Below are 21,126 nucleotides of genomic sequence, written 5' to 3' on the forward strand. Positions count from 1 at the left end.
CTGTAAACGTCTGCATTTCCCTCAAAGCTCTACACCGTGACGGTGTCCAACTCTTTAAAGTATATAAACTTGTAAAGAAAAAGCATGTTACACTCATGCCATACACCACTTTTATTTAATTAAAACATTCATTTCACATTTTTAAATGGCAGTTTGGGTTTAGTAGTTATAAAATATTGCGTTTTCATGTGATGTCACAAAGCTACCAGTGGTCACACTCATCATTTGGTCCTGTATGAAAGAACACTTAACAAAAACATTTATTTACATTTTCAAAAACATTTTAGTACCAATATCCACTAGGTACCTCATTACCCACAAAATCAACAGCTTACCTAGTAATATAAAAAATGAAATAAAATATTGCTCTTTCACAAATGCCACAAAAACATAGAATTTTTAAATTAAGTAATGCCTTTATTTTCTTCTACAGCCTCATTAGAGAGCTGCCTTTTAGTCCAGCAACTGGATTTTTCAGCACATGTATTCTCTTTCCTTTTCTCCTGTTTCTCCAGACAGGACATATGGTCTCTGTCTTTGCTGCAACAGAGAAAAGAATAAGACTAGAGATGTATTTGTTTTTTGGGTGTGTGTTTTTCTGGACAATTATGAACATAACTTTTCACATTTTTGCCTGAGTGCTACATGTTACTGGAGGCATCCACTAGAAACCTCTAATTGCCACAGTGCCACAGTAGAAAGAACACGTCATAAAGATGGAGGTAGCTGTTCTTTAGAACTTCCTGTCACACGTCTTTTACAGAAATTAAATTTAAAACTTAAAAAAAAAAAAATTGTGTTACACAAATTGATTAATTGTGATTAATCACAGCAACATTGTTCTTTTTTTTATCAATTGACAGCCCTACAAAAACACACATCATAACTAAGTTTGCAGACTTTACATCAAGTTTGTAAATCCTGAATTTTCTGCCAAATTTAGAGATTTTCACAAAACAAAAATGGAACTTTTCATCCACTGAAAATACGGTGCAGTGTAAAATAAAATGTTTGAGTACATTTACACCTCCTTATACCTATGTTGCAATCACTATTATGCACAATTAATGATCGTTTCTGAAAATGAGTTCAGTCTGTCTAAAAAAATGGGTTAACAAATTTGCATATTAAATCTGAAAACTGAGAAAGGCTGGATTCCGTAATGCACTGGATGCTATAACTGCAGTAATGTGCACTCTTATTTTGTACCAGTTAATATTCTGACTTGACAAGATAGCAGTGATCCAATCTAGATGTAACAAATACATGGAAAACCTTTTTTTTTAATCTAAAAAATGACTTTAGTTTGAAATTTGCCCTTAGCTGGAAAAAGCTGCTCTTTATCACCACATTTACATGATTGTCATCTGATGTGAATTCTAAATAAAAAACAACATGGTTTTGACTTGGGTTTTAAAAAATAAAAGATTTAAAGAGCCTAGATCTTCCATTAAAAATTTGTTGTTGGCATCTCCGCTGTCATGTGTAATGTGAGAGTAAAAGTAAGTTTCAGTTGTAAACATGTCATTCATCCACAACTCCCAGAGACTACTGTAAAAATCAAGGTGCCGTCCATGTTTCAGGCTCATTTAAGCTTAAACCTGGGATAGAAATAAAAAATCTCTGTCGGTTTTGGAAGCACATGTGTCCATAGCTGATAATATACTAGGCAGAGCTTTGTGATCTTATTGAAACTGTATCGCTGATACTGAAGGAAGCTGCTGGAGAGGGAATAAGTCCTCTTGAACACCATATGTAGGCTAACCCAGTTCATTCTTCTCAATTTGTTGTCCAAAGAAAAGACCAAGTGAAAAAAAGAGCTTCAGCCAAGTACGACCTTATGGTACCTTCCTTTTCATCTTACTGGATGTTGAGCTTGCATTGTGGAATATAGAAAACAAAATAAAAAGGAACAGCAACGGTTCCCTATTAGATGGGCACACGGAACACCAGCTTCTTCAGCAAGGTCACTTTCTGAACTGGCATCTGTTTGGCTGTGACAAACTTATGTTTGATAATCACTCTTGCAGCTTTCCCACTGACTTCCTGATTCACACAGGTTAAGATGTGCTGGATGTCCTCACCCCTGGGAAACAGACCGTAATCAAACATTAATGACATAACTGGTAAAATATCAGTATCAGAGGATCATTCCTGTTTCGCACTTACCTTGGACAGAACTTTTTCAGCTGCTCACAAAGAGACTGGATGAACCATGAACCTAACATTGTGTCCCTGAAAGAGAAGAAGCCTTTAACAGTTGACCTCGCTACAAAGAAATCTCCATCATTTGGTATGGTCATCATCGGATCAGCATCAATTTCAATTTCATCAAATTCTTCTTCATCTTCGTCTTCTATTTCTTCCATTTCCACACTATCAGCCTCAACCTGAACAGGGAGCTGAAAGTCTTTCCCTCTGCAGGCCTGGATGAAAAACGCTTTGGGTTTTTTGGCCAGGCTTGGGCAGCAGAGGCCTCTGAATGGACCAAAGATGTCCTCACTGGAGACAACACCTCCATCAGTGCCGTACACTCCTTCAGCACAGCCGTGGCTCAGGATGCAGCAAACAAAGCTGTCTCCTAAATGGGTCTCCTGGCTGAACTTCTTTAGGATGGCCCTTAATTGCTCTGCAGTTTGGTTTCTTTGCACCTCTAAAGTGAAACCCAGCCAAGAGAACACATCTTTGAGGGACTCTGTTGGTCAGAAAATGAGAAGGTATTTTTTAAACAACCTGAATGAGGATTTATGACACTTATCTGTATACTGACTGTCCTACTATGTCACAGTTGACTCCAAACTCCTCCAAACAGTGAAGTTGCTTCTATGTTTAGTTGTTTTCTAATTGATATGCTTATAGTACAAATTAGGTGCAGGTCTGAACATGTTTTTTTGCCAAGATTTTAATGCCATTTTCCTCCCATTAACTAGGGTGCATTGAATGTGTCTCAGACCACCTCCTGAAGTGTTCTTCTGAATATATTAATGTAATGAAGTTATATTTTTTGTGATGTTCACTAGCTATGACAACCCAGATGCATTCTAACAAAAAAAAAAACAACTACAAACCTTCATCCGTGTCCGAGCCCTTTCGGTTCTTAAGAGGTGGATCAAATGTCATATTGTTGATGATCACACAAAAGCCACGTGGCAAGCTGGACATTTTGTATTCACTGATCTGTGAACACAAAGATGTATGTAACATATAAAGAGTAAGAATAGGCTGCTGTTTAGGATGTAAATATCTGTTTATGTCCTAAACTGAAACACTGCTGTTGAAATCCTAAATAAAGCATTAAGGAAAACGGTACTTACATATGAATAACATATGTTTTAAATTACCTCATTGACTGGAACTTCATTATCTGGAAAAAAACATGGACATTGTCACCAACTTTCACTCAATTTGAACTTGTAATTTTAACTAAAATCATGGCTAGTAAGTGACCAAACAGTGTGGTTTTACCTTGGTTTAGTGCTGGAGGTACCGGTGAAAAATGCTCTTTAAGCTCAGGGAACGTCTCCTGCAGCTGTTCACACTTTAGAAGGTCAAGAAAATCCAGACACTTTCCCTCCCCCTTGCCCCTCACAGTGTCCAGAAGTTCAGTGACGATCTTCTCTTGGGTGTAGTTGGGGTGTTTAAGGTTTCTGTACTCTCTGTCTGTGATGATTTTATTCTGCTGAGCGAACTGCAAGACATAGCTGGAATCTGCAGACAGAGTATCGATGAGGAAGACCTTCTTTTTACGAAGAGTTTCCATGGCTGTTTAAACCTGATAAGTAATAAGACAAGACTATTAGTGACTTCTGACTGGGGCATCGTTGTCTCAAAAAGCACATTTGCAGAGTGCCAATATAAATAATGAAATATACTAGTCAGAATCCCACAATACATAATCACAATACATTGCCCACGATAATGATATCATGTTACCGTGATTTTGTGATACTCAATATATATACTCAATAAATTTCACAAAAAACAACATATTTTCTTCACCACAGGATTATACTATTCGATTTGATTACCGGCACCATGTAGAGCACTTATGTTTAAAATAAAATAGTGACATTTAATGTATCAATAATGTATTACAAAAATGATACAATATATCGCAATACAGATATTTTATCCTACCCCAAGTCAGAACTGGTGATACAAACCAGATGCCCAAACAACTGCAATGCCAAAGCTAAGTGCATTTTCACACCAGCATTATTTGGTGTGGTTAAAATGGACTCTGGTTCGTTTATACCCTTGTTGCGGTTCAATTGAGCATGTGTGAAAACAGTAATCACATTTGAGTGCGGAGTAAAACAACCTCCTCCAGCTGGTCTCGGTCCAATCCCAAATGAACTCTGGAGCGGTTCGCTTGTGGTTGAGAACGTGATCCGGTCTTAATTCGACCCACATATCAAATATACTCCTTTTATTTTAGCTAAACTGATGATAAGGTGCAGTTTAATCTGATACACACAGCTATAAACAAACGCTGTCTCTGCTCCATGCTGTTTACAAGCGCAGTCTATGTTGTCTTCACTACACACAGCCGTGTGACTCTGTTTACTACATGTACATCTGCGCTGCACGTCCAGAACCCTGGCTGTGACCAAAATGGCTCCCTGTTTACTGTTTAAGGCACTATTAAGTTTGTCTGCCATTTTTCTCTGAGTGTCCAAATCATAAGGGGAAATTCGAACGTGATTTTGATGGCACTAAAAACTCCCATAATGCATCATGATTTATAGTAAACATCGCTGCTTACTATGCGAGCTAAATGTACCCCAGAGTGCATTGCATTGCGAGCAACAGACAGCCGAACAAACTGACTGGACAGTGAGCCATCAGAGTTGCAGATTGTTACAGTGAGATTCAAAATGCTGAGAAAACCGCCCAATGTTCAACATATCAACCATATTATTGGATTTATTCCAACACTATTTTAAATATCACTAATTTAAAAAAAAAACGATATTCCAATGAGACGATTCCAATGCACAGATATACACACTGGAACACAGAATCTTCTCACAATATTTACTTAACTGCTTCTGCGCCAGACAGCTCCGACCAATCAGAGGACACAGCGTGATCGCGTGGTTTATTGGTGCATATTTTGGTGAGTTTAAGTGTGTGCCTGTGTGAAACCAAACCAAACACTCCAAATAAACAAACTCATCAACTGATTCATAACATAGAAACCAACTAAAGTTACAGGTGTGAAAATGCCATAAAGCTACAATATAGAAAACTATTAAATGGAATTGTTATAAACGTGTTATTGTAATAGAACCTGTAATAGAACCTGCTTATATGTAAATCACCTCAATCATTTTTGATGACCTTCACCCATTGTGTTTTCTTGCACATTTGTTTACAAACTTTATCAATATTTTACCTAGTGGCTTAATCGCATCTCTATACAAACAAAAGTGGTAAGCAGTAAGTGAAAATGTGTTATCACATTATTTGGTTATCGTTATATTATTGTCATTATTTTAAGTAAAATGACAATTATACTGTTGATCACAATTATTATAACTATAAATATATTACAATTATTATAACTGCCATGTCATTAAGTTATTGTACATTTTATTTTATTAAATATTTAGTTTGCCTAAAAGCAAAACTAGGCACCATTACCACAACTTTATTCATCAAAATAATTTGACTCAAATAATATTTTTAGTCATCACACTGAGGTCAGGTCACTGAGGACACCTGTTGTAGATCTGATATTACTTATAATAAACCAATCATTCACAGCTAACATCTGGGAGTTTCTACTAAAATAAGCTGCACTACAGAGATTTGTAGTCAGATTTTTACCGGTAAAATGAACCGGTACGTGAAGCTTAGTTAGTGAGTTTATAGCTGTTTAGGGTTCAGACTCTAATGACTGAAGACGGAGAGACTGGGCGCGAAAAACGTGCTGATGCAACGTTAAATCGAAAGGGGCAGCTTTAAAAAGAAAAAAAGCGATCCAAATAAACAGAGAGACACTTTTAGAGTTCAACTCTGAGCTTTTAGGAGTCTGAAACAGAGAAAGAACAGCACTAACAGCCGCTCTGCCTCGCTTCACTGACTGAAACTCACCCGCTACTTCCAGTCCGAGCAACACACACAGGAGAGGCAGCTAACGCTAACTAAACTAAGCTAAACACACTAAACTAGCCTTAGCTACGTTACATTATCTCACCTGCGTTTCTCTGACCATCCAAAGTTCTTCTTATTCACTTCAGCTCAGACTGAAGGAGACCAAAGCCTCCGCTGAACCGCGCTTCCTCCTCCACCGCTGGGCAGCTCAGCCCACTTAAACCCAGTTGCCAGATACAATGGGTTGCCATGTTGTGCCGTTTAATGCGGTTAAGGCTGCAAATCGATTCCAAAAAGAATCGATTCTTGAAGATTCAATACTCGATTAAAAACAGCAAGTTTGTCTCATTGTTCTGATAAAGAAAAAAAGTAATATCACCATAGGTGTAAGTTATATCAGCTGTCTGACTGCACTGTAAAATGTATTAAACCACAATTAATTCGACCCTGCAATGTGATTGGCTGAGAGGCGTTCTATGAGTGACATTATCAGCTAGTAATGCACTGTAACCAAAGCTCTCTGTGTATTACTCCGCCACATACAGGTAACCTAGCAATGATGCAGAGCTTACAAGCCAAACAGAGGAGCAATTGATCTGTTTTAACTAACGGAGTGTTTATAACCAAACAGATCATATTTTCTTGTCCTCTTTAAAGGTCACCTTCCGTCGTTTTTTCTTTCATTTTAAAATGTCTAGTTGTGGTCTCTAGTATGAATGAATGACATGTGAGCAGTTTTTGTAAAAAAAAAGTGCTCAGGTGTCTCTGTATAGCTCTTTTTTAATGGACTGTTTTAGGGGTGTGTCCAAAATGACCGGATTCCAGCTTTGCTCATGAATATTCATACATGCAAACAGCATGCAAATATCTCTCCTCTGATTGGCTAGGAGCACTGCGACGCCCCTCCACCGCTCTGCCGCTCACTGCCTCCCACCTCCTAACTGATGAGCGGTGATGTTGCGTCGCTTCAGCTCCGCCTCTGGGAGTTTCTCGAGCCAAGGTGGGCTGGTCTGTGAGTTTCTGCCTAGGTAGGCAGAAAGATAATTCAAAATTCACCCGTTTTTCGGAGGGGGGGAGGGGGGATTTCTTTGCTTAGCTCCTGCAGACAATGGGGGCTGCAAAACAGTTTAATGTGCAGGTGTACACATTCAACTCAGAGAGACCTACTGTATTCCACAAAAAACAAGAAAAATCGGATTTTCGCGGAAGGTGAGCTTTAACTCAAAATCTGCGGCCAAGTGTCGTACATCAGCACTGCAGTGCCAATATTACATGTTATAGCACTCCCTCTTGTGTATTATTGCTTAATAAGAAATCCTCTACTAAACAACATTGCCTCTATTCTATTACAAATAATTTGGAACTGAGTTGGGAATCAGTAGCCTAGTTGTAGTTAATATACTTTTTTTCGTTTTTAATAAGCAGTGTTAAACAAGCCAAAATATGTTTTATACTTTAGATTCTTTAAAATTCCACCTTTTGCTTTGGGGCCAACTTTTCCCACTTTTGACACTATTATCTTTATGAGTTAGAACCTGGTTCTAGAACTGTTCTAAAGGAGTTCTAGAGGTTCTGCGCTCATGTTAGCATCTTTTCCTTCATTTTGCGTTCTAATTTGTCCACCTGGGTTGGGTTTTTGTTTCAGGTGTTTGTGTTTAATCTACAATGAAGTAAATAAAACATTAGAACAATTAGATTAACAGAAGAATTTCTCAGAATGCTTTTTACAAGATTACAATGTCGCAAAAAATCAAAGGATAGCAGTCATTATTTAGAAATTTTATTTGTTTATTTTTATTTATAAAAATGTAAAAAAAAATGTTTGAGGACTGTTCCTCAAAAGTAAAAAATACTGGAATTCAAATCCAAGTGAAGGTGAGGTGAAGGTTGATTAGTGTAAGATAAGTGAAATACAAAACAATTAAAGTTAATGAAAAAAAAATCATGCAACTCAGGTTAAACTTTATTTTGTAGAAATAAAATAATGTAAAAAAAATTAGACACTACTTATACCCTATGAATTACTATTTGGTAACAACATGCAAATTAAGAGTTGTAAAAAAGGTTACAGGAAATACAGATACATTATTGCTTATTCTGATTTGAAATATGCTAATAAACACAGAAATAATGAAAAGCAGAAGCAAAGTAAGAAACAAAAATCACCGGAGACCCACTAGAAAACAGGTCCCACTACACGGAGGCTGTTGATCTAGCTTGTTATACGGAACACCAACTTCTTCGTCAGGGTTCCTTTTTGGACTGGCATCTGTTTGACTAGGACATACTTCTCATCAATCTTCAATTCAGCGATACATCTACTGACCTCCTTATTCACACAGTTCAGGATGTTCTGGATGCCCTCACCCCTTAGAGACAGAACAGACAAAAACATTAAATATAGCCGCAAGCGGCAATCATCGGGTTCAAGCACCAACTTGCACAATGGTGCCTACTGGAGCATTGAATGGTGATGTGTAAGAAGGTCTAATATGATTGGAGATGCCCTGTCACATTTAGAAATTATCAAGTTTTTCACCTGTTATTAATGTTGAGCAGAGGCCTTTCAACCTGATCAGTGCTTAAATTCACATGTAAATCTAGTGAACTTTGTAGGATATTCATTAAGTGAGTTAGAACTAGTCAAAAGGTGTCTACATGTTATTGGTATTGATCAGGTGGCTTCAACCAGAATGTTCACAAAGTGGTATTCAGATTGACCTTTGAACCTTTGCAGAACAAGCTGAAATGTTTGACCAAACAAGTTTAAATTAACACAAAGGAGTGAATGTTCTGATATGACATGTAATTACGAAGTTATTATAAATCTAGTTCTGAATTAAATGGCGCTTCATCAAGTACCAACTAGCACAATGGTGCCTACTAGAGCATAGGATGGTGATGTGTAAGTAGGTCTAACACAATTGGAGACATTCTGTCACATTTAGAAATGATCAAAAGTCTTTCACCTGTTATTAATGTTGAGAAGAGGCACAAAGGAGTGAATGTTCTGATATGACATGTAATGTCAAGTTATTCTTAATCTAGTTCTGTATTAAATGGCGCTTCATCAGAGTGATATTGTACAGAGGTCTTTAACATTGTGAGATTACAGCAAATACTGCAGAGTTACAGCAATTTAGCTTAGAAATTCCAAGGACGCACAGATTGCTTGATGCCTGGAGAGTATTGTATGTGAAATTTTCACAAATGTTTTTAATGAACATTTACCTAGAGACTCTACAGTGTGCAGCAAGACTGAAATGGAGGTGATAGGCCAAATATCCAGAGAGTAGTTTCAATATAGCTATTTTCAAACAATTAGCAATTATGAATGAACAAAGCACTTTTTAAACATAGTTGTATTGAGAAATTTGTCAGAGCCACTGTACTAAATATGGCAAAAACAATTAGATGTCAAAATAGTACAGCATGATTGACATATACTCGTTTTTTTGGAACAGCGCCCCCCAGTGGGCGGATTGTTTCAGCACTTTGCAGGTCACTACAGTGTCTCCACCTGAACATAACTGCCAAATATCATCCAGATTGGGCAACATTCAGCCTGCCAAAATGTCTGCTGAATGCTGATTGGCTGATGGTGTTCAGCCATGTTGATTGATTAAGTTGCCCTTTGAACATCCTTTAGAGGCTGTATGATAGATTCTGCATGCAAAGTTTCAACTTGCTAGGTTGCACGGTTGCTGAGAAACAGTGCTCCAAATTTACCTCTTGAAGTGAATGGGGCATATATCCGGAAGGACTAATTTGCATATGGCGGCCATATTGTTTACATATTTCAACTTTTTCTTAATGAATATTGAAGCGCATGCTCTCACGAGTGTTTTGATACCAAACATGCCAGGATTGGTCAAAATTCCTAGGACTAGTTTGCAAAAGTAGGTTTTGCATATTATGCAAATTAGCAAAAAATCTATACAGACGGAAGTGCATGGTCCAAATTGGAAAGTTGTTGGTATTGACCCAAGGAATCCATCAAAAATGAAAATGAAAAATGAATTTCCTTGTTTATAGCGCCACCACTTGACCAATCGGTGCCATTTTTGTTGTCCACCGAGATGCACTGATCCTACATCTACCTACCAAGTTTCATTTCTCTATGACTTACGGTTTAGGCTGCACAACTGTTTTTTCAGGAGAAAAAGAATAATAATAATAAGAAGAAGAAGAAGAAGAAGAAGAAAAATCTTAGCAAAAACAATAGGGTTCTACGCACCTTCGGTGCTTGAACCCTAATTACACCATTCAGGGAAATAATGCCTGCCCTTACTACCATGCTATACTTACTTTGGGCAGAACTTTTTCAGCTGCTCACACAGAGACTGGATGAACCATGACCCTTTTTGTGGATTCCTAATGGAGTAGAAGCCTTTAACAGTTGACCTCGCCACAAAGAAATCTGCATCATTTGGGATGGTGATCTGTTCCCCATCCAGTTCTAATTCTTTGTCGTCTTCATCTTCTGCTTTATCCGACTCCGCATTATCTGCCTGAACTTCAACCAGGCGCTGATAGTCTTTCCCTCTGCAGGCCTGGATGAAGAACGCTTTGGGTTTTTTGGCCAGGCTTGGGCAGATGAGGCCTCTGAATGGACTAAAGATGTCCTCACTGGAGACAACACCTCCATCAGTGCCGTACACTCCTTCAGCACAGCCGTGGCTCAGGATGCAGCAAACAAAGCAGTCTCCTTCATGGGTCTTCTGGCCAAACTTGTTCAGGATGTCCTTCATTTGCTTTGCAGTTTTATTTGTGTGTACCTCCACAGTGAAACCCAGCCAAGTGAACACTTCTTCCAGAGATTCTGTCAGGAAAGATTTTAACACAGATTAATTTGAGAGATCTTTTGTTTTAAAATGTTCAAGAATGTGTAAGTGCAATGCTCAATATAGGCCTTTTTTATAGTCATCATGTTTACAATAAAAATAATAACGCTTACTGTGCTTCATTCTGCAGGAGAAAAAAGGCGAAAGGTTTCCCACTCAGTGTCACACAGCACATTCTACATTAAACTACTCAAAAAGTCACTCATAATAATCATAATATATTCTGAAAGAATTAATGCTGTTCTCCCTTTTACAGGTCAGTGTAGTGTTGCAAAATTTCAAAGCTGTGGTTTTAAAGAAAAAATGCTACTTTAAATTACAGTAATAATAATCAAATTAGATTTAGCAATTTATCATGTTAAAGGTTAACAGTTAACTTGTCTTTTTGGGCAAAGATCTAATGTTCTTGCCTCCTCTGAAAAACATATTATTACATACTAATACCACAAACACTTATGCAAATAGTACTTTGAACTAATGAATTACACATGTTTAAAGACCAACAATGTAATACATATGTAATGCAACACATATTTGCAATATTCATTACTGTCTAGATCCCATGATATAGAACATGCTACAAACCTTTGTCTTTATCAGATCCTGTCCTGTACTGTAGTTGTGGTTTCACATTCTTTTTGTTGTTTTCCTCAAAGTCCATATTGTTAATGATCACACAGTCACCACGAGGGATTTTGGACATTGTGTATTCACCCATCTGGAAACAGAAATTTCTGTCATAAAGCGGTGTTCTTTTGGAATTCAAAGATTATTTGTAGGAACATGCACAATCAAATCATCAAAAGGGTCAAATGAAAGTCACTAGAATTTGGATTACCTCATTAGATGGTGTTGCTCGACCATCTAAAGAAAAAAAAATTGATGTGTCACCAACTTTTACTAAATGTTAAGTAACAATAAAAACACAAGTTTTTTTTATTATTCAGTGTGTTCATACCTTGCTGAGTCACTAGAGGTGCAGGTGTAAAACGCTTCTTAAGGTTAGGGAACGTCTTCTGCACGTCTTTATTCTTTAGGAGCTCTACAAATTTGTCACTGGTTTCTTCCCCCTTGCCCCTCACCATGTCCAGAAGGTTAGTGATTTTTTTCTCATCAGTGTGGTTGGGGTGGTTAAGATTTCTGTAGTCTCTGTCTGTGATGATTTCATTCTGCTCAGCAAACTGCAAGAGACGTTCAGAATCTACAGACAGGGTATCGATGAGGAAGACCTTATTGCCACGAAGAGTTTCCATGACTGTTTAAACCTGAGGAGCAATCCCACAAAAAAATTAGTGATTTCTGATTTGGCCATTATTGGCATAAAGTGCACCTAAGCAGTGTGCATAATTAAATAATAATTAAACATTCTAGTCAGAATTATGGTGATAAGAACAAGACACCTAAACCATTGTAATGCCCCTAAATGCTTCAAACTGCACTGCAAGCAATGTGCAGAAGTCCAGACAGAGTGTCCAGAGTGTCCATGCCCATTTCTGGCTAAGAAGAGTCTGTATTTTGCTGCAAAAGCATTAAAATAACAATAATAATATTCATTTACATGGTATTTGACTGATTTTTATTTAGAGTAACTAACATTGGAAATAATAACTCAGAATAAATGCACTGTCACACACATCTATTGCTACTGTAAAAATAACAAATTTTGATGGAGAACCTGTATACAGCATAGTACTGTACATCTGCAAAGCTTAATGGTCGAAATTCAGTAAAGGGTGAATTCTACAGTAAACATATTTCTACTGTGAATCACAGTACACTATTTAAATTATCTTTGCTAATAATACATCTTAGATACTAGTTTTTATTACCAGCATAAATTTATCAAAAACAGTGTGGAAAAAGGTGGAGGAGAACATGCCAAGATGCATGAAAGCTGGGATTACAAAACAGAGTTATTCCACCAAATATGGATTCCTGAACTTTTAAAACTTTATGAAAATAAACTTAAAGCTCTGCATCTTTTTTGTTATTTCAACAATTTCTCATTTTTTATTGCAAATAAACACTCTAAATATTTTTATTTAGAATTTGGGAGAAATGTCCGTATTTATAAAATAAAACAACACTGTTCATTTGACTTAAAGTGCCAAATTAAAAAGCAAACACTATTGTGGAAAAATGTAAATGCACAAGATACAATGCTTTTCCACACTAACACGCAGAATGCATGCCAAAATAAAACCAAAACAACGCTGTGGGTTACGGAGGTAGCTGCGGAGGTAGCTACGGAGGTAGCTACTTGATTAACTTTGAACTGGTTATTTTCTTTGTTTACCATTAGAACGAATGGGGGGGGGGGGGGGGGATAATGTTAGTCAAGCCACAGCTCTTTAGAGTAGCCTGCTTAGGTAGCTAGTTAATATCGTTCTGTGGGGAGCCTGGTCTTACAAGAGTGTACACTTGAACTAGCCGGACTGTATTTGGCATTTAACCATCCTGTTGTGTTTTAAAGTTTGAAGATCTAGGATAAAATCCACTTTTTCTTGTTCTTTGTAAAATATTTTAGGTCTCTCCGAGTTGTATGTGAATTCCACACATGAAACTGTTTCTCCGCCTCCGATGTCTGCAGTAGCTAGTAAAAGAAAATACTCAGAAAAACGAATTGTTAAACGGGTGTTAAGGATGGTGTGGCGGAGATCCACGCGGCCACGAAAGAAGATCGGCCGGGGCGGGCGGTCTGAGGTCAGTTCGTTTCTTGGCCACTAGGAGAAGAAGAGCCGCCGGGGTCCGCAGTCAGAGCTCAGCTTAGGCGTTCATAACGTTTCTTGGCTGCGGGGCCACTTGAGTCTGACATTAAGTGAAGTTTAAGGGTTAACTTCACTCAGTGCTGTATCTTTAACTAAGGCTGTATTTCTGGTAGGCATTCTCTGCTGCAGTGTTGTTATCTAATCAGAGCCGATATATTTGTATGAATATTCATGAGCATAAGTCAAAATCCTGTCTTTCTTCAGAGACCTCTAATTCGGTTATCTAAAGCAGGGCTAAATAGAAACACCTGAGTACTTTTTTTTTTCTTTTTTTTTTTTACAAAAAACAGCTCAGACGGCTTTAGTCTATTTAAGTAGTGTTTTCATAAACTTTAACTTGGTGTATTTTGTTATCTGGCAATGAGTATATCGATAGCATTAGCTAGCTAAATGTGTATGTTAGTGCGCTGGATAGCTCCAATTGGTAAAGCTCATTATTTGTTTTATACTGTTCTTTGCATGTTGAAATGCTACTTTTTAAGATTTTTTGTAGGTTTACAAAATACGAAAGGTTATGAACACAACAAAAAAAAACAAAAAAATGTTAATAAATGCTAATAAATGTTCTAAACAAAATTAAAATAAAGGTATAAACATATGTTATAAATTTTGAACAGGTTATTAAATAATTTGTGACAAAAATGGTTCTTCATTTAAAACTATATTATTATTTTTTTAATTAATTAATTATTTATTAATTATTTTTTTATTAATTTACATACAGTAATGCCTACATACAGTAAAGTAGTCTAATACAGAGATACATGGATATTGTATTTTACAGGTACTATGATTAAATGTACACTATGCATACTGAAAGAAATCTATAACGAACTAATTGCTGCCAGCAAGTTACGGTATATTTTACAAGGAGAACCTGGTGTTACCCAATATTCTAATAAGCCAAATATCACATTTCTCTCAGATATACACTCATCATCAAAAAAACTTGTACACAGTGGGATTGCAATGCTATTGGGAATGAAAATAAAAATTACTTGGAACAATACATGATTAATATTTTAGACATGGGCAATATTTGTTGAGCTTCAGATACAGAAGTATTGTGTGATATATTTGTAACACGTGTGTAATTCAACATTACAAATGTCTCTGCATGGTGTTGTAAAGGTTACTAATTCTGTCCTTAAATATTTTCACACTGTTCCTGCAGAGTTTATTTGTGGTAGTGGTGGATTGTCAATATGGCATCTTATAGCATCCCACACATTTTCAGTCAGGGTTAGAACAGTAGCAGTATACTCCTGCATTGTCCTGCTGAAACAGAGCCCCAGAGTCAACAGGTTTATCCGCACAGCAGTAGAGAGCGCTAATGAAAAGTTATAAAGGAGTGAAGTTTAGAGTTCCTCGCTCATTGGTTTAGTATATGAAGCCACGTTAATCTGTTTTCATGTTCAACCTTTTGACTCTTCCGGGTAGGTTTACGTAGGCTTTTAAATACAATATTTACCTCAGTCAGAAACCATGTAGGCGGATAAATTAACATATTTTAAACATATCGTTTAAACTGAAATAACCTTTACATTATAAAAGCTATTATAAATACTCAAAAACTGTTACTAACCTTAAAGAACAGGAGAACTGCCCACGCAGTAGTTTTCTTTCAGTGAAGTGGATTCTTGGTTTCACTTCTCTTTCACTTTCTCAGCACCACTCAAACCCCTCCAGCCCTCCAACTCCCTGGCACGGGTCCCCGGGGGCGGAGTGAGGGACTAGCGCCTCCCAACGGCGCAACATTTTATTATTTTCTTTATCGAGTTAAGACGAAACCAAAATAATCTACATACACATTGCTTTTCACAAAGAACAAGAAAAAGTGAGTAAGGAGACCTTTAAAAAAAAAGACCCCACACTTAGAGTAGCAGTTAAATAACATTTTGGATAATTATTTCCAGTTTCATTAACTACAGTGCTCATTTAACCCTTTCAGACCTGAATTACGTTCCAGTTTTGAATAATGCAGTTTTCTGTCTGTAATTCACACGGAGACTGTAAGATTCTAAAATAAAATCTACATAAAAATATATCCAATTAACTAAAATATGTATTTGCTTTTTCATATAAAGTGTCTTGGAAGCCTGCAATAAAATAATGTTTTTTTCTTATCTATCAGAACCAGCCCTCTTGCCATGAGAATCAAAAACGACCAAATTTAAGCTGTGTTTAAACACAATGGTTACACACAAAAAAAGCAGAATGGCTCCAGGGTCATCTTCAGTGACGAGTCCCATTTTGAGTCCAAATATTTTTCTGATATAAAAATTATTAATTTATTGAGTAATAAGAATACTCTCATACTTAGTCAGTCTATGTTTTGTACATAATATTGATTAAGTAGTTTTTTACAAAAGTCATTCTTTTGCGTGACTTAATTGAAACAGTCAAGTGTTCAAGTTTGGCAAAAGAGTTCCATCTGTTCCATCTGATTCTGTTTTACCTCAGGTTTGTGGTTATTAATAATTCATTGCATGTAACCAAAGCCTCATACAGGTGGAGTCATTGGTAGTAACGTTAGCTTAGCCAGCAGACTTACAGAAAATACACAAGGAGGACACCCGAAAAGAAGGCTGAAGGGTGAAGGAAGACACTGGTATGTTTGACCTACAGCTGCACTGAGGTAAATACTGGTTATTCATTTTAGAACAGTTACTTATGGCTGCGGTTAGGTGGTTAATTACAATAAAACTAGTTTAAATGTCAAATGTTAAATACTAACTCTATTTAACTGCTTTGATAAACATAAATTTCACCACTGTGGAAAGATCACAGGTGTATAGGTAAGTTATAAACATGGGTGACATGTCCCAGCAAATAGAATTGAATTGCACACATTGCTTACTTTATGCACAGAGTATTGCAGTGATAAAGATTGTAACATATAAACTACGAATATGCAGATGTTTACTTTTCTATTTACATATAGGCAAATGGATAAATGGTTAAACGTATGAGTAAAAGTATGTGACAAAAAGGGTAAGTGGGAGAAAAGTTTTGGTGGGTGCAGTTTGAATGTAAAGTACATGTACAGAGTGAGTTTGTAAAGAGTGGAGATAGTGGTGAGACAGGCGAGATGAGTTTTAATGAACTGTGAACTAGGGCTGCAATAATTAGCAACAGTGGCGTGCACAGACATTTTGGGGGGCAAGTGCTCAGGGGGAAAAGGGCACTTTTTAGCGCATGTGACACTTCATTATAAAAAAAATTACACGCACATTTTGAATGAAATTTGACTTTTATTTGTTACATTCTCTAAACTCGAGTTTTCAATTGAAAAATGTCACACCACCAACTGATAAAATACATATACAATATTAACTATATACAGTCATTGTTAAGTCCTTCAGTTAACTTCTGTTTACCTTCCACTGTCTTTAAAGCAGCATCCCCCCCCCCCCCCCCAAGCAGATCAGTGCAGACCGGTGTTCTGTCGAATTCTCCTACCTTGTCGAACCGTGCTGCCCCAATGTATATTTAACTGTAAAAATACAAAAGAAGCACTATTTTAGGGCATGTACCCAGTGATATTCCAGTAGATGTACGTTATTAGATTTGGATTGCATAATTCATTGTACCATGGCAAAGTTATAGTAAATATAGCTCATTACAAACTGCTTTTGTATTTATTTATGATAATAAGTGTAATTTTTTGTTTCCCTTTACACGTTTGTGCAATGACAGTTCGTCCAGGTTGTTTAATACACATAAACCCCCCTAAACCAGATTAATTATACATATAAAACGAGAAATAATTAAATAGTGTAGGTCGGCGCATGCGCAGTAACTTTGGGAAGCATGTATCGATGGGTAGGAAAATTCGACAGAACACCTGGGCTGCATGTGGTCGTCTTCACATTATCTATCATTGATTTGTCAGTAAAAAAAAATAACTTTTATATGTGGTCTAATTTAAAAGACTACTTTTACATTTATATATGTTATTTATTTAAACAATGTATTGTGTTACACGTGTTTATGTTGCAAATACATTTGATTATGCTATCAAGCTACAATAAAACAGTCCTACTGTGAACTGAACACTGTTACTGGGTTCACCAGCAGCCTGATGGCCACCGCGGTCACGCCATCTGCACTTAGAAAACGCTCGGTCGCGCTATCCACACAGAAAACTGGAGTGCGCGTCTAAACCGTGTTTTACTGTAGCAGCGTGCACAGCGCACCCGGAGGAGCGGAGACTGGCGCTTCTCGTGCAGAGACTTAAAATGGAACAGAAACGAGTTTTACACCTAAATAAACATGATTTAACGAGGTCTAATGCACAAATATACACCAGAAAGACCACTTCTTATCTGTAGAACAGTGTAACGTTTTGAAAAGGTTTGGAGTGTTATTAAATAAGCAAATCAAATTGTTATAAAATCACAGCCCTAAATTCTTAAAGATCTTAATCTCATGTATCCCAGATATATGTTTGAAGTGATATTACTGTATCATTTTTGAGTAATTGAATACCAAAACTATTATCGTTAACTATCTATTCGGTTTTGTATAAAAGGGATTTTGGAGTGCTATAAAACCAAAAAAATCTAATTCTTCTTAAATCAGAACATGAAATCCTTAAATAATACCTTCCATACTATTAATGTCATGCATGTATACTGATTGTACAGTATCATTTTGGAGTAAATGAATACCAAACTTAGGAAAAATGTATATTCGGTTGTGCATAAACCAGATTTCGGTGTCCTATAAAACCTTCAAATCAAATTGTTATCCAATGAAACCAAGAAAGTCTTGAAGAAAACATTCCATTCTATTAATGACATGAGTAACAAGTGATATTACTGTATCATTTTGGATTAATTGGATACCAAACTTGGAAAAATGTCTATTCGGTTGTGCATAAACCACATTTCAGAGTCCTATAAAACCAGCAAATCAAATTGTTATCCAATGGCACTAACAAAGTCTTGGAAAACACATTCTATACTATTAATAACATATATATCAAGTGATTTTACTGTACCATTTTGGAGTAATTAAATATCAAACATACAAAAAATGTTAATTTACTTTTGCATAAATCAGATTTCAGAGTCCTATAAAACAAGCAAATCAAATTGTTATCCAATGCCACTAAGACATTCTTGAAGAACACATTCCATACTATTAATGACATGAGTAACAAAGGATATTACTGTATCATTTTGGAGTAATTGAATACGAAGCTTAGGAAAAATGTCTATTTGGTTGCGCAAAAACCTGATTTTGGAGTCCTGTAAAACCAGCAAATTAAATTGTTATCAAATGCTACCAAGACTGTCTTGAAGAACACATTCCATACTATTAATGACATGAGTAACAAGTGATTTTACTGTACCATTTTGGAGTAATTAAATATCAAACATACGAAAAATGTTGATTCACTTTTGCATAAACCACATTTCAGAGTCCTATAAAACCAGCAAATTAAATTGTTATCCAATGCCACTAATAAAGTCTTGAAAAACACATTCTATACTATTAATAACATAAGTATCAAGTGATTTTACTTTACCATTTTGGAGTAATTAATTATCAAACATACGAAAAATGTTGATTCACTTCTGTATAAACCAGATTTCAAAGTCCTACAAACCATTAAATCAAATTGTTATCCAATGCCACTGATAAAGTCTTGAAAAGCACATTCTATACTATGAATGGCTTGAGTAACAAGTGATATTACTGTATCATTTTGGAGTAATTGGATACCAAACTTAGGAAAAATGTTTATTCGATTGTGCAAAAACCTGATTTCAGAGTCCTATAAAACCAGCAAATCAAATTGTTATCCAATGGCACTGACAAAGTCTTGAAGAACACATTCTATACTATTATTGACATGAGTATCAAGTGATTTTACTGTATCATTTTGAAATAATTGGATACCAAACTTGGAAAAATGTCTATTCGGTTGTGCATAAACCAGATTTCGGAGTCCCATAAAACCAGCAAATCAAATTGTTATCCAATGGCACTAACAAAGTCTTGAAGAACACATGCTATACTATTATTGACATGAGTATCAAGTGATTTTACTGTATCATTTTGGAGTAATTGGATACCAAACTTGGAAAAAATGTCTATTCGGTTGTGCATAAACCACATTTCAGAGTCCTAGAAAACCAGCAAATCAAATTGTTATCCAATGACACTAACAAAGTCTTGAAGAACACATTCTATACTATTATTGACATGAGTATCAAGTGATTCTACTGTATCATTTTGAAATAATTGGATACCAAACTTGGAAAAATGTCTATTCGGTTGTGCATAAACCAGATTTCGGAGTCCCATAAAACCAGCAAATCAAATTGTTATCCAATGGCACTAACAAAGTCTTGAAGAACACATTCTATACTATTATTGACATGAGTATCAAGTGACATTACTGTATCATTTTGGAGTAATTGGATACCAAACTTAGGAAAAATGTTTATTCGATTGTGCAAAAACCTGATTTCAGAGTCCTATAAAACCAGCAAATCAATTTGTTATCCAATGGCACTGACAAAGTCTTGAAGAACACATTCTATACTATTATTGACATGAGTATCAAGTGATTTTACTGTATCATTTTGAAATAATTGGATACCAAACGTGGAAAAATGTCTATTCGGTTGTGCATAAACCAGATTTCGGAGTCCCATAAAACCAGCAAATCAAATTGTTATCCAATGGCACTGACAAAGTCTTGAAGAACACATTCTATACTATTATTGACATGAGTATCAAGTGATTTTACTGTATCATTTTGAAATAATTGGATACCAAACGTGGAAAAATGTCTATTTGGTTGTGCATAAACCAGATTTCGGAGTCCCATAAAACCAGCAAATCAAATTGTTATCCAATGGCACTAACAAAGTCTTGAAGAACACATGCTACACTATTATTGACATGAGTATCAAGTGATTTTACTGTATCATTTTGGAGTAATTGGATACCAAACTTGGAAAAAATGTCTATTTGGTTGTGCATAAACCACATTTCAGAGTCCTAGAAAACCAGCAAATCAAATTGTTATCCAATGGCACTAACAAAGTCTTGAAGAACACATGCTATACTATTATTGACATGAGTATCAAGTGATTTTACTGTATCATTTTGGAGTAATTGGATACCAAACTTGGAAAAAATGTCTATTCGGTTGTGCATAAACCACATTTCAGAGTCCTATAAAACCAGCAAATCAAATTGTTATCCAATGACACTAACAAAGTCTTGAAGAACACATTCTATACTATTATTGACATGTGTATCAAGTGATTTTACTGTATCATTTTGAAATAATTGGATACCAAACTTGGAAAAATGTCTATTTGGTTGTGCATAAACCAGATTTCGGAGTCCCATAAAACCAGTAAATCAAATTGTTATCTAATGGCACTAAC

The 21,126-nt window shown here is 36.1% G+C and overlaps 2 protein-coding genes across 3 annotated transcripts; both read right to left on the bottom strand.

Moving 5' to 3' along the window:
- Positions 1-96: 96 nt before the first annotated feature.
- LOC103035342 (caspase-8) lies at positions 97-6,430 on the bottom strand. 2 transcript variants are annotated; one of them, XM_049479730.1, is made up of 7 exons: positions 6,203-6,430; positions 5,047-5,137; positions 3,466-3,772; positions 3,342-3,364; positions 3,069-3,177; positions 2,170-2,695; positions 97-2,086 (listed from the first exon to the last, which is right to left on the bottom strand). In XM_049479730.1, exons 3-7 carry the CDS (start codon positions 3,758-3,760, stop codon positions 1,930-1,932), a joined length of 1,110 nt encoding a protein of 369 aa, XP_049335687.1. In that variant the 5' UTR covers positions 3,761-3,772; positions 5,047-5,137; positions 6,203-6,430; the 3' UTR covers positions 97-1,929. The 2 variants fall into 2 exon arrangements, with proteins under 2 accessions (XP_049335687.1, XP_007230918.3); XM_007230856.4 differs by lacking the exon at positions 5,047-5,137 and having other exon boundaries at positions 6,203-6,428.
- Positions 6,431-7,866: 1,436 nt separating this feature from the next.
- Positions 7,867-15,602, bottom strand: LOC103036076 (caspase-7). Its single transcript, XM_049479784.1, has 6 exons — positions 15,297-15,602; positions 11,902-12,208; positions 11,782-11,807; positions 11,529-11,661; positions 10,408-10,921; positions 7,867-8,468 (listed from the first exon to the last, which is right to left on the bottom strand). The coding sequence occupies exons 2-6, from the start codon at positions 12,194-12,196 to the stop codon at positions 8,312-8,314; spliced, it is 1,125 nt and encodes a 374-aa protein (XP_049335741.1). The 5' UTR covers positions 12,197-12,208; positions 15,297-15,602; the 3' UTR covers positions 7,867-8,311.
- Between the last annotated feature and the right edge of the window lie 5,524 nt (positions 15,603-21,126).

Source organism: Astyanax mexicanus, chromosome 5, assembly GCF_023375975.1.
Source record: "Astyanax mexicanus isolate ESR-SI-001 chromosome 5, AstMex3_surface, whole genome shotgun sequence".
Classification (NCBI taxonomy): Eukaryota; Metazoa; Chordata; class Actinopteri; order Characiformes; family Acestrorhamphidae; genus Astyanax; species Astyanax mexicanus.

Excerpts from the sequence above, each read along its gene's own strand:
- LOC103035342 (XM_049479730.1), bottom strand. The coding sequence starts at position 3,760 with ATGGAAACTCTTCGTAAAAAGAAGGTCTTCCTCATCGATACTCTGTCT. Across the intron at positions 2,696-3,068 it reads GGGCTCGGACACGGATGAAG|AGTCCCTCAAAGATGTGTTC; the intron begins GTTTGTAGTTGT and ends TCTGACCAACAG. Across the intron at positions 2,087-2,169 it reads CTGAAAAAGTTCTGTCCAAG|GGGTGAGGACATCCAGCACA; the intron begins GTAAGTGCGAAA and ends TCTGTTTCCCAG.
- LOC103036076 (XM_049479784.1), bottom strand. The coding sequence starts at position 12,196 with ATGGAAACTCTTCGTGGCAATAAGGTCTTCCTCATCGATACCCTGTCT. Across the intron at positions 11,808-11,901 it reads ACCTCTAGTGACTCAGCAAG|ATGGTCGAGCAACACCATCT; the intron begins GTATGAACACAC and ends TTTTTTCTTTAG. Across the intron at positions 10,922-11,528 it reads AGGATCTGATAAAGACAAAG|AATCTCTGGAAGAAGTGTTC; the intron begins GTTTGTAGCATG and ends CTTTCCTGACAG.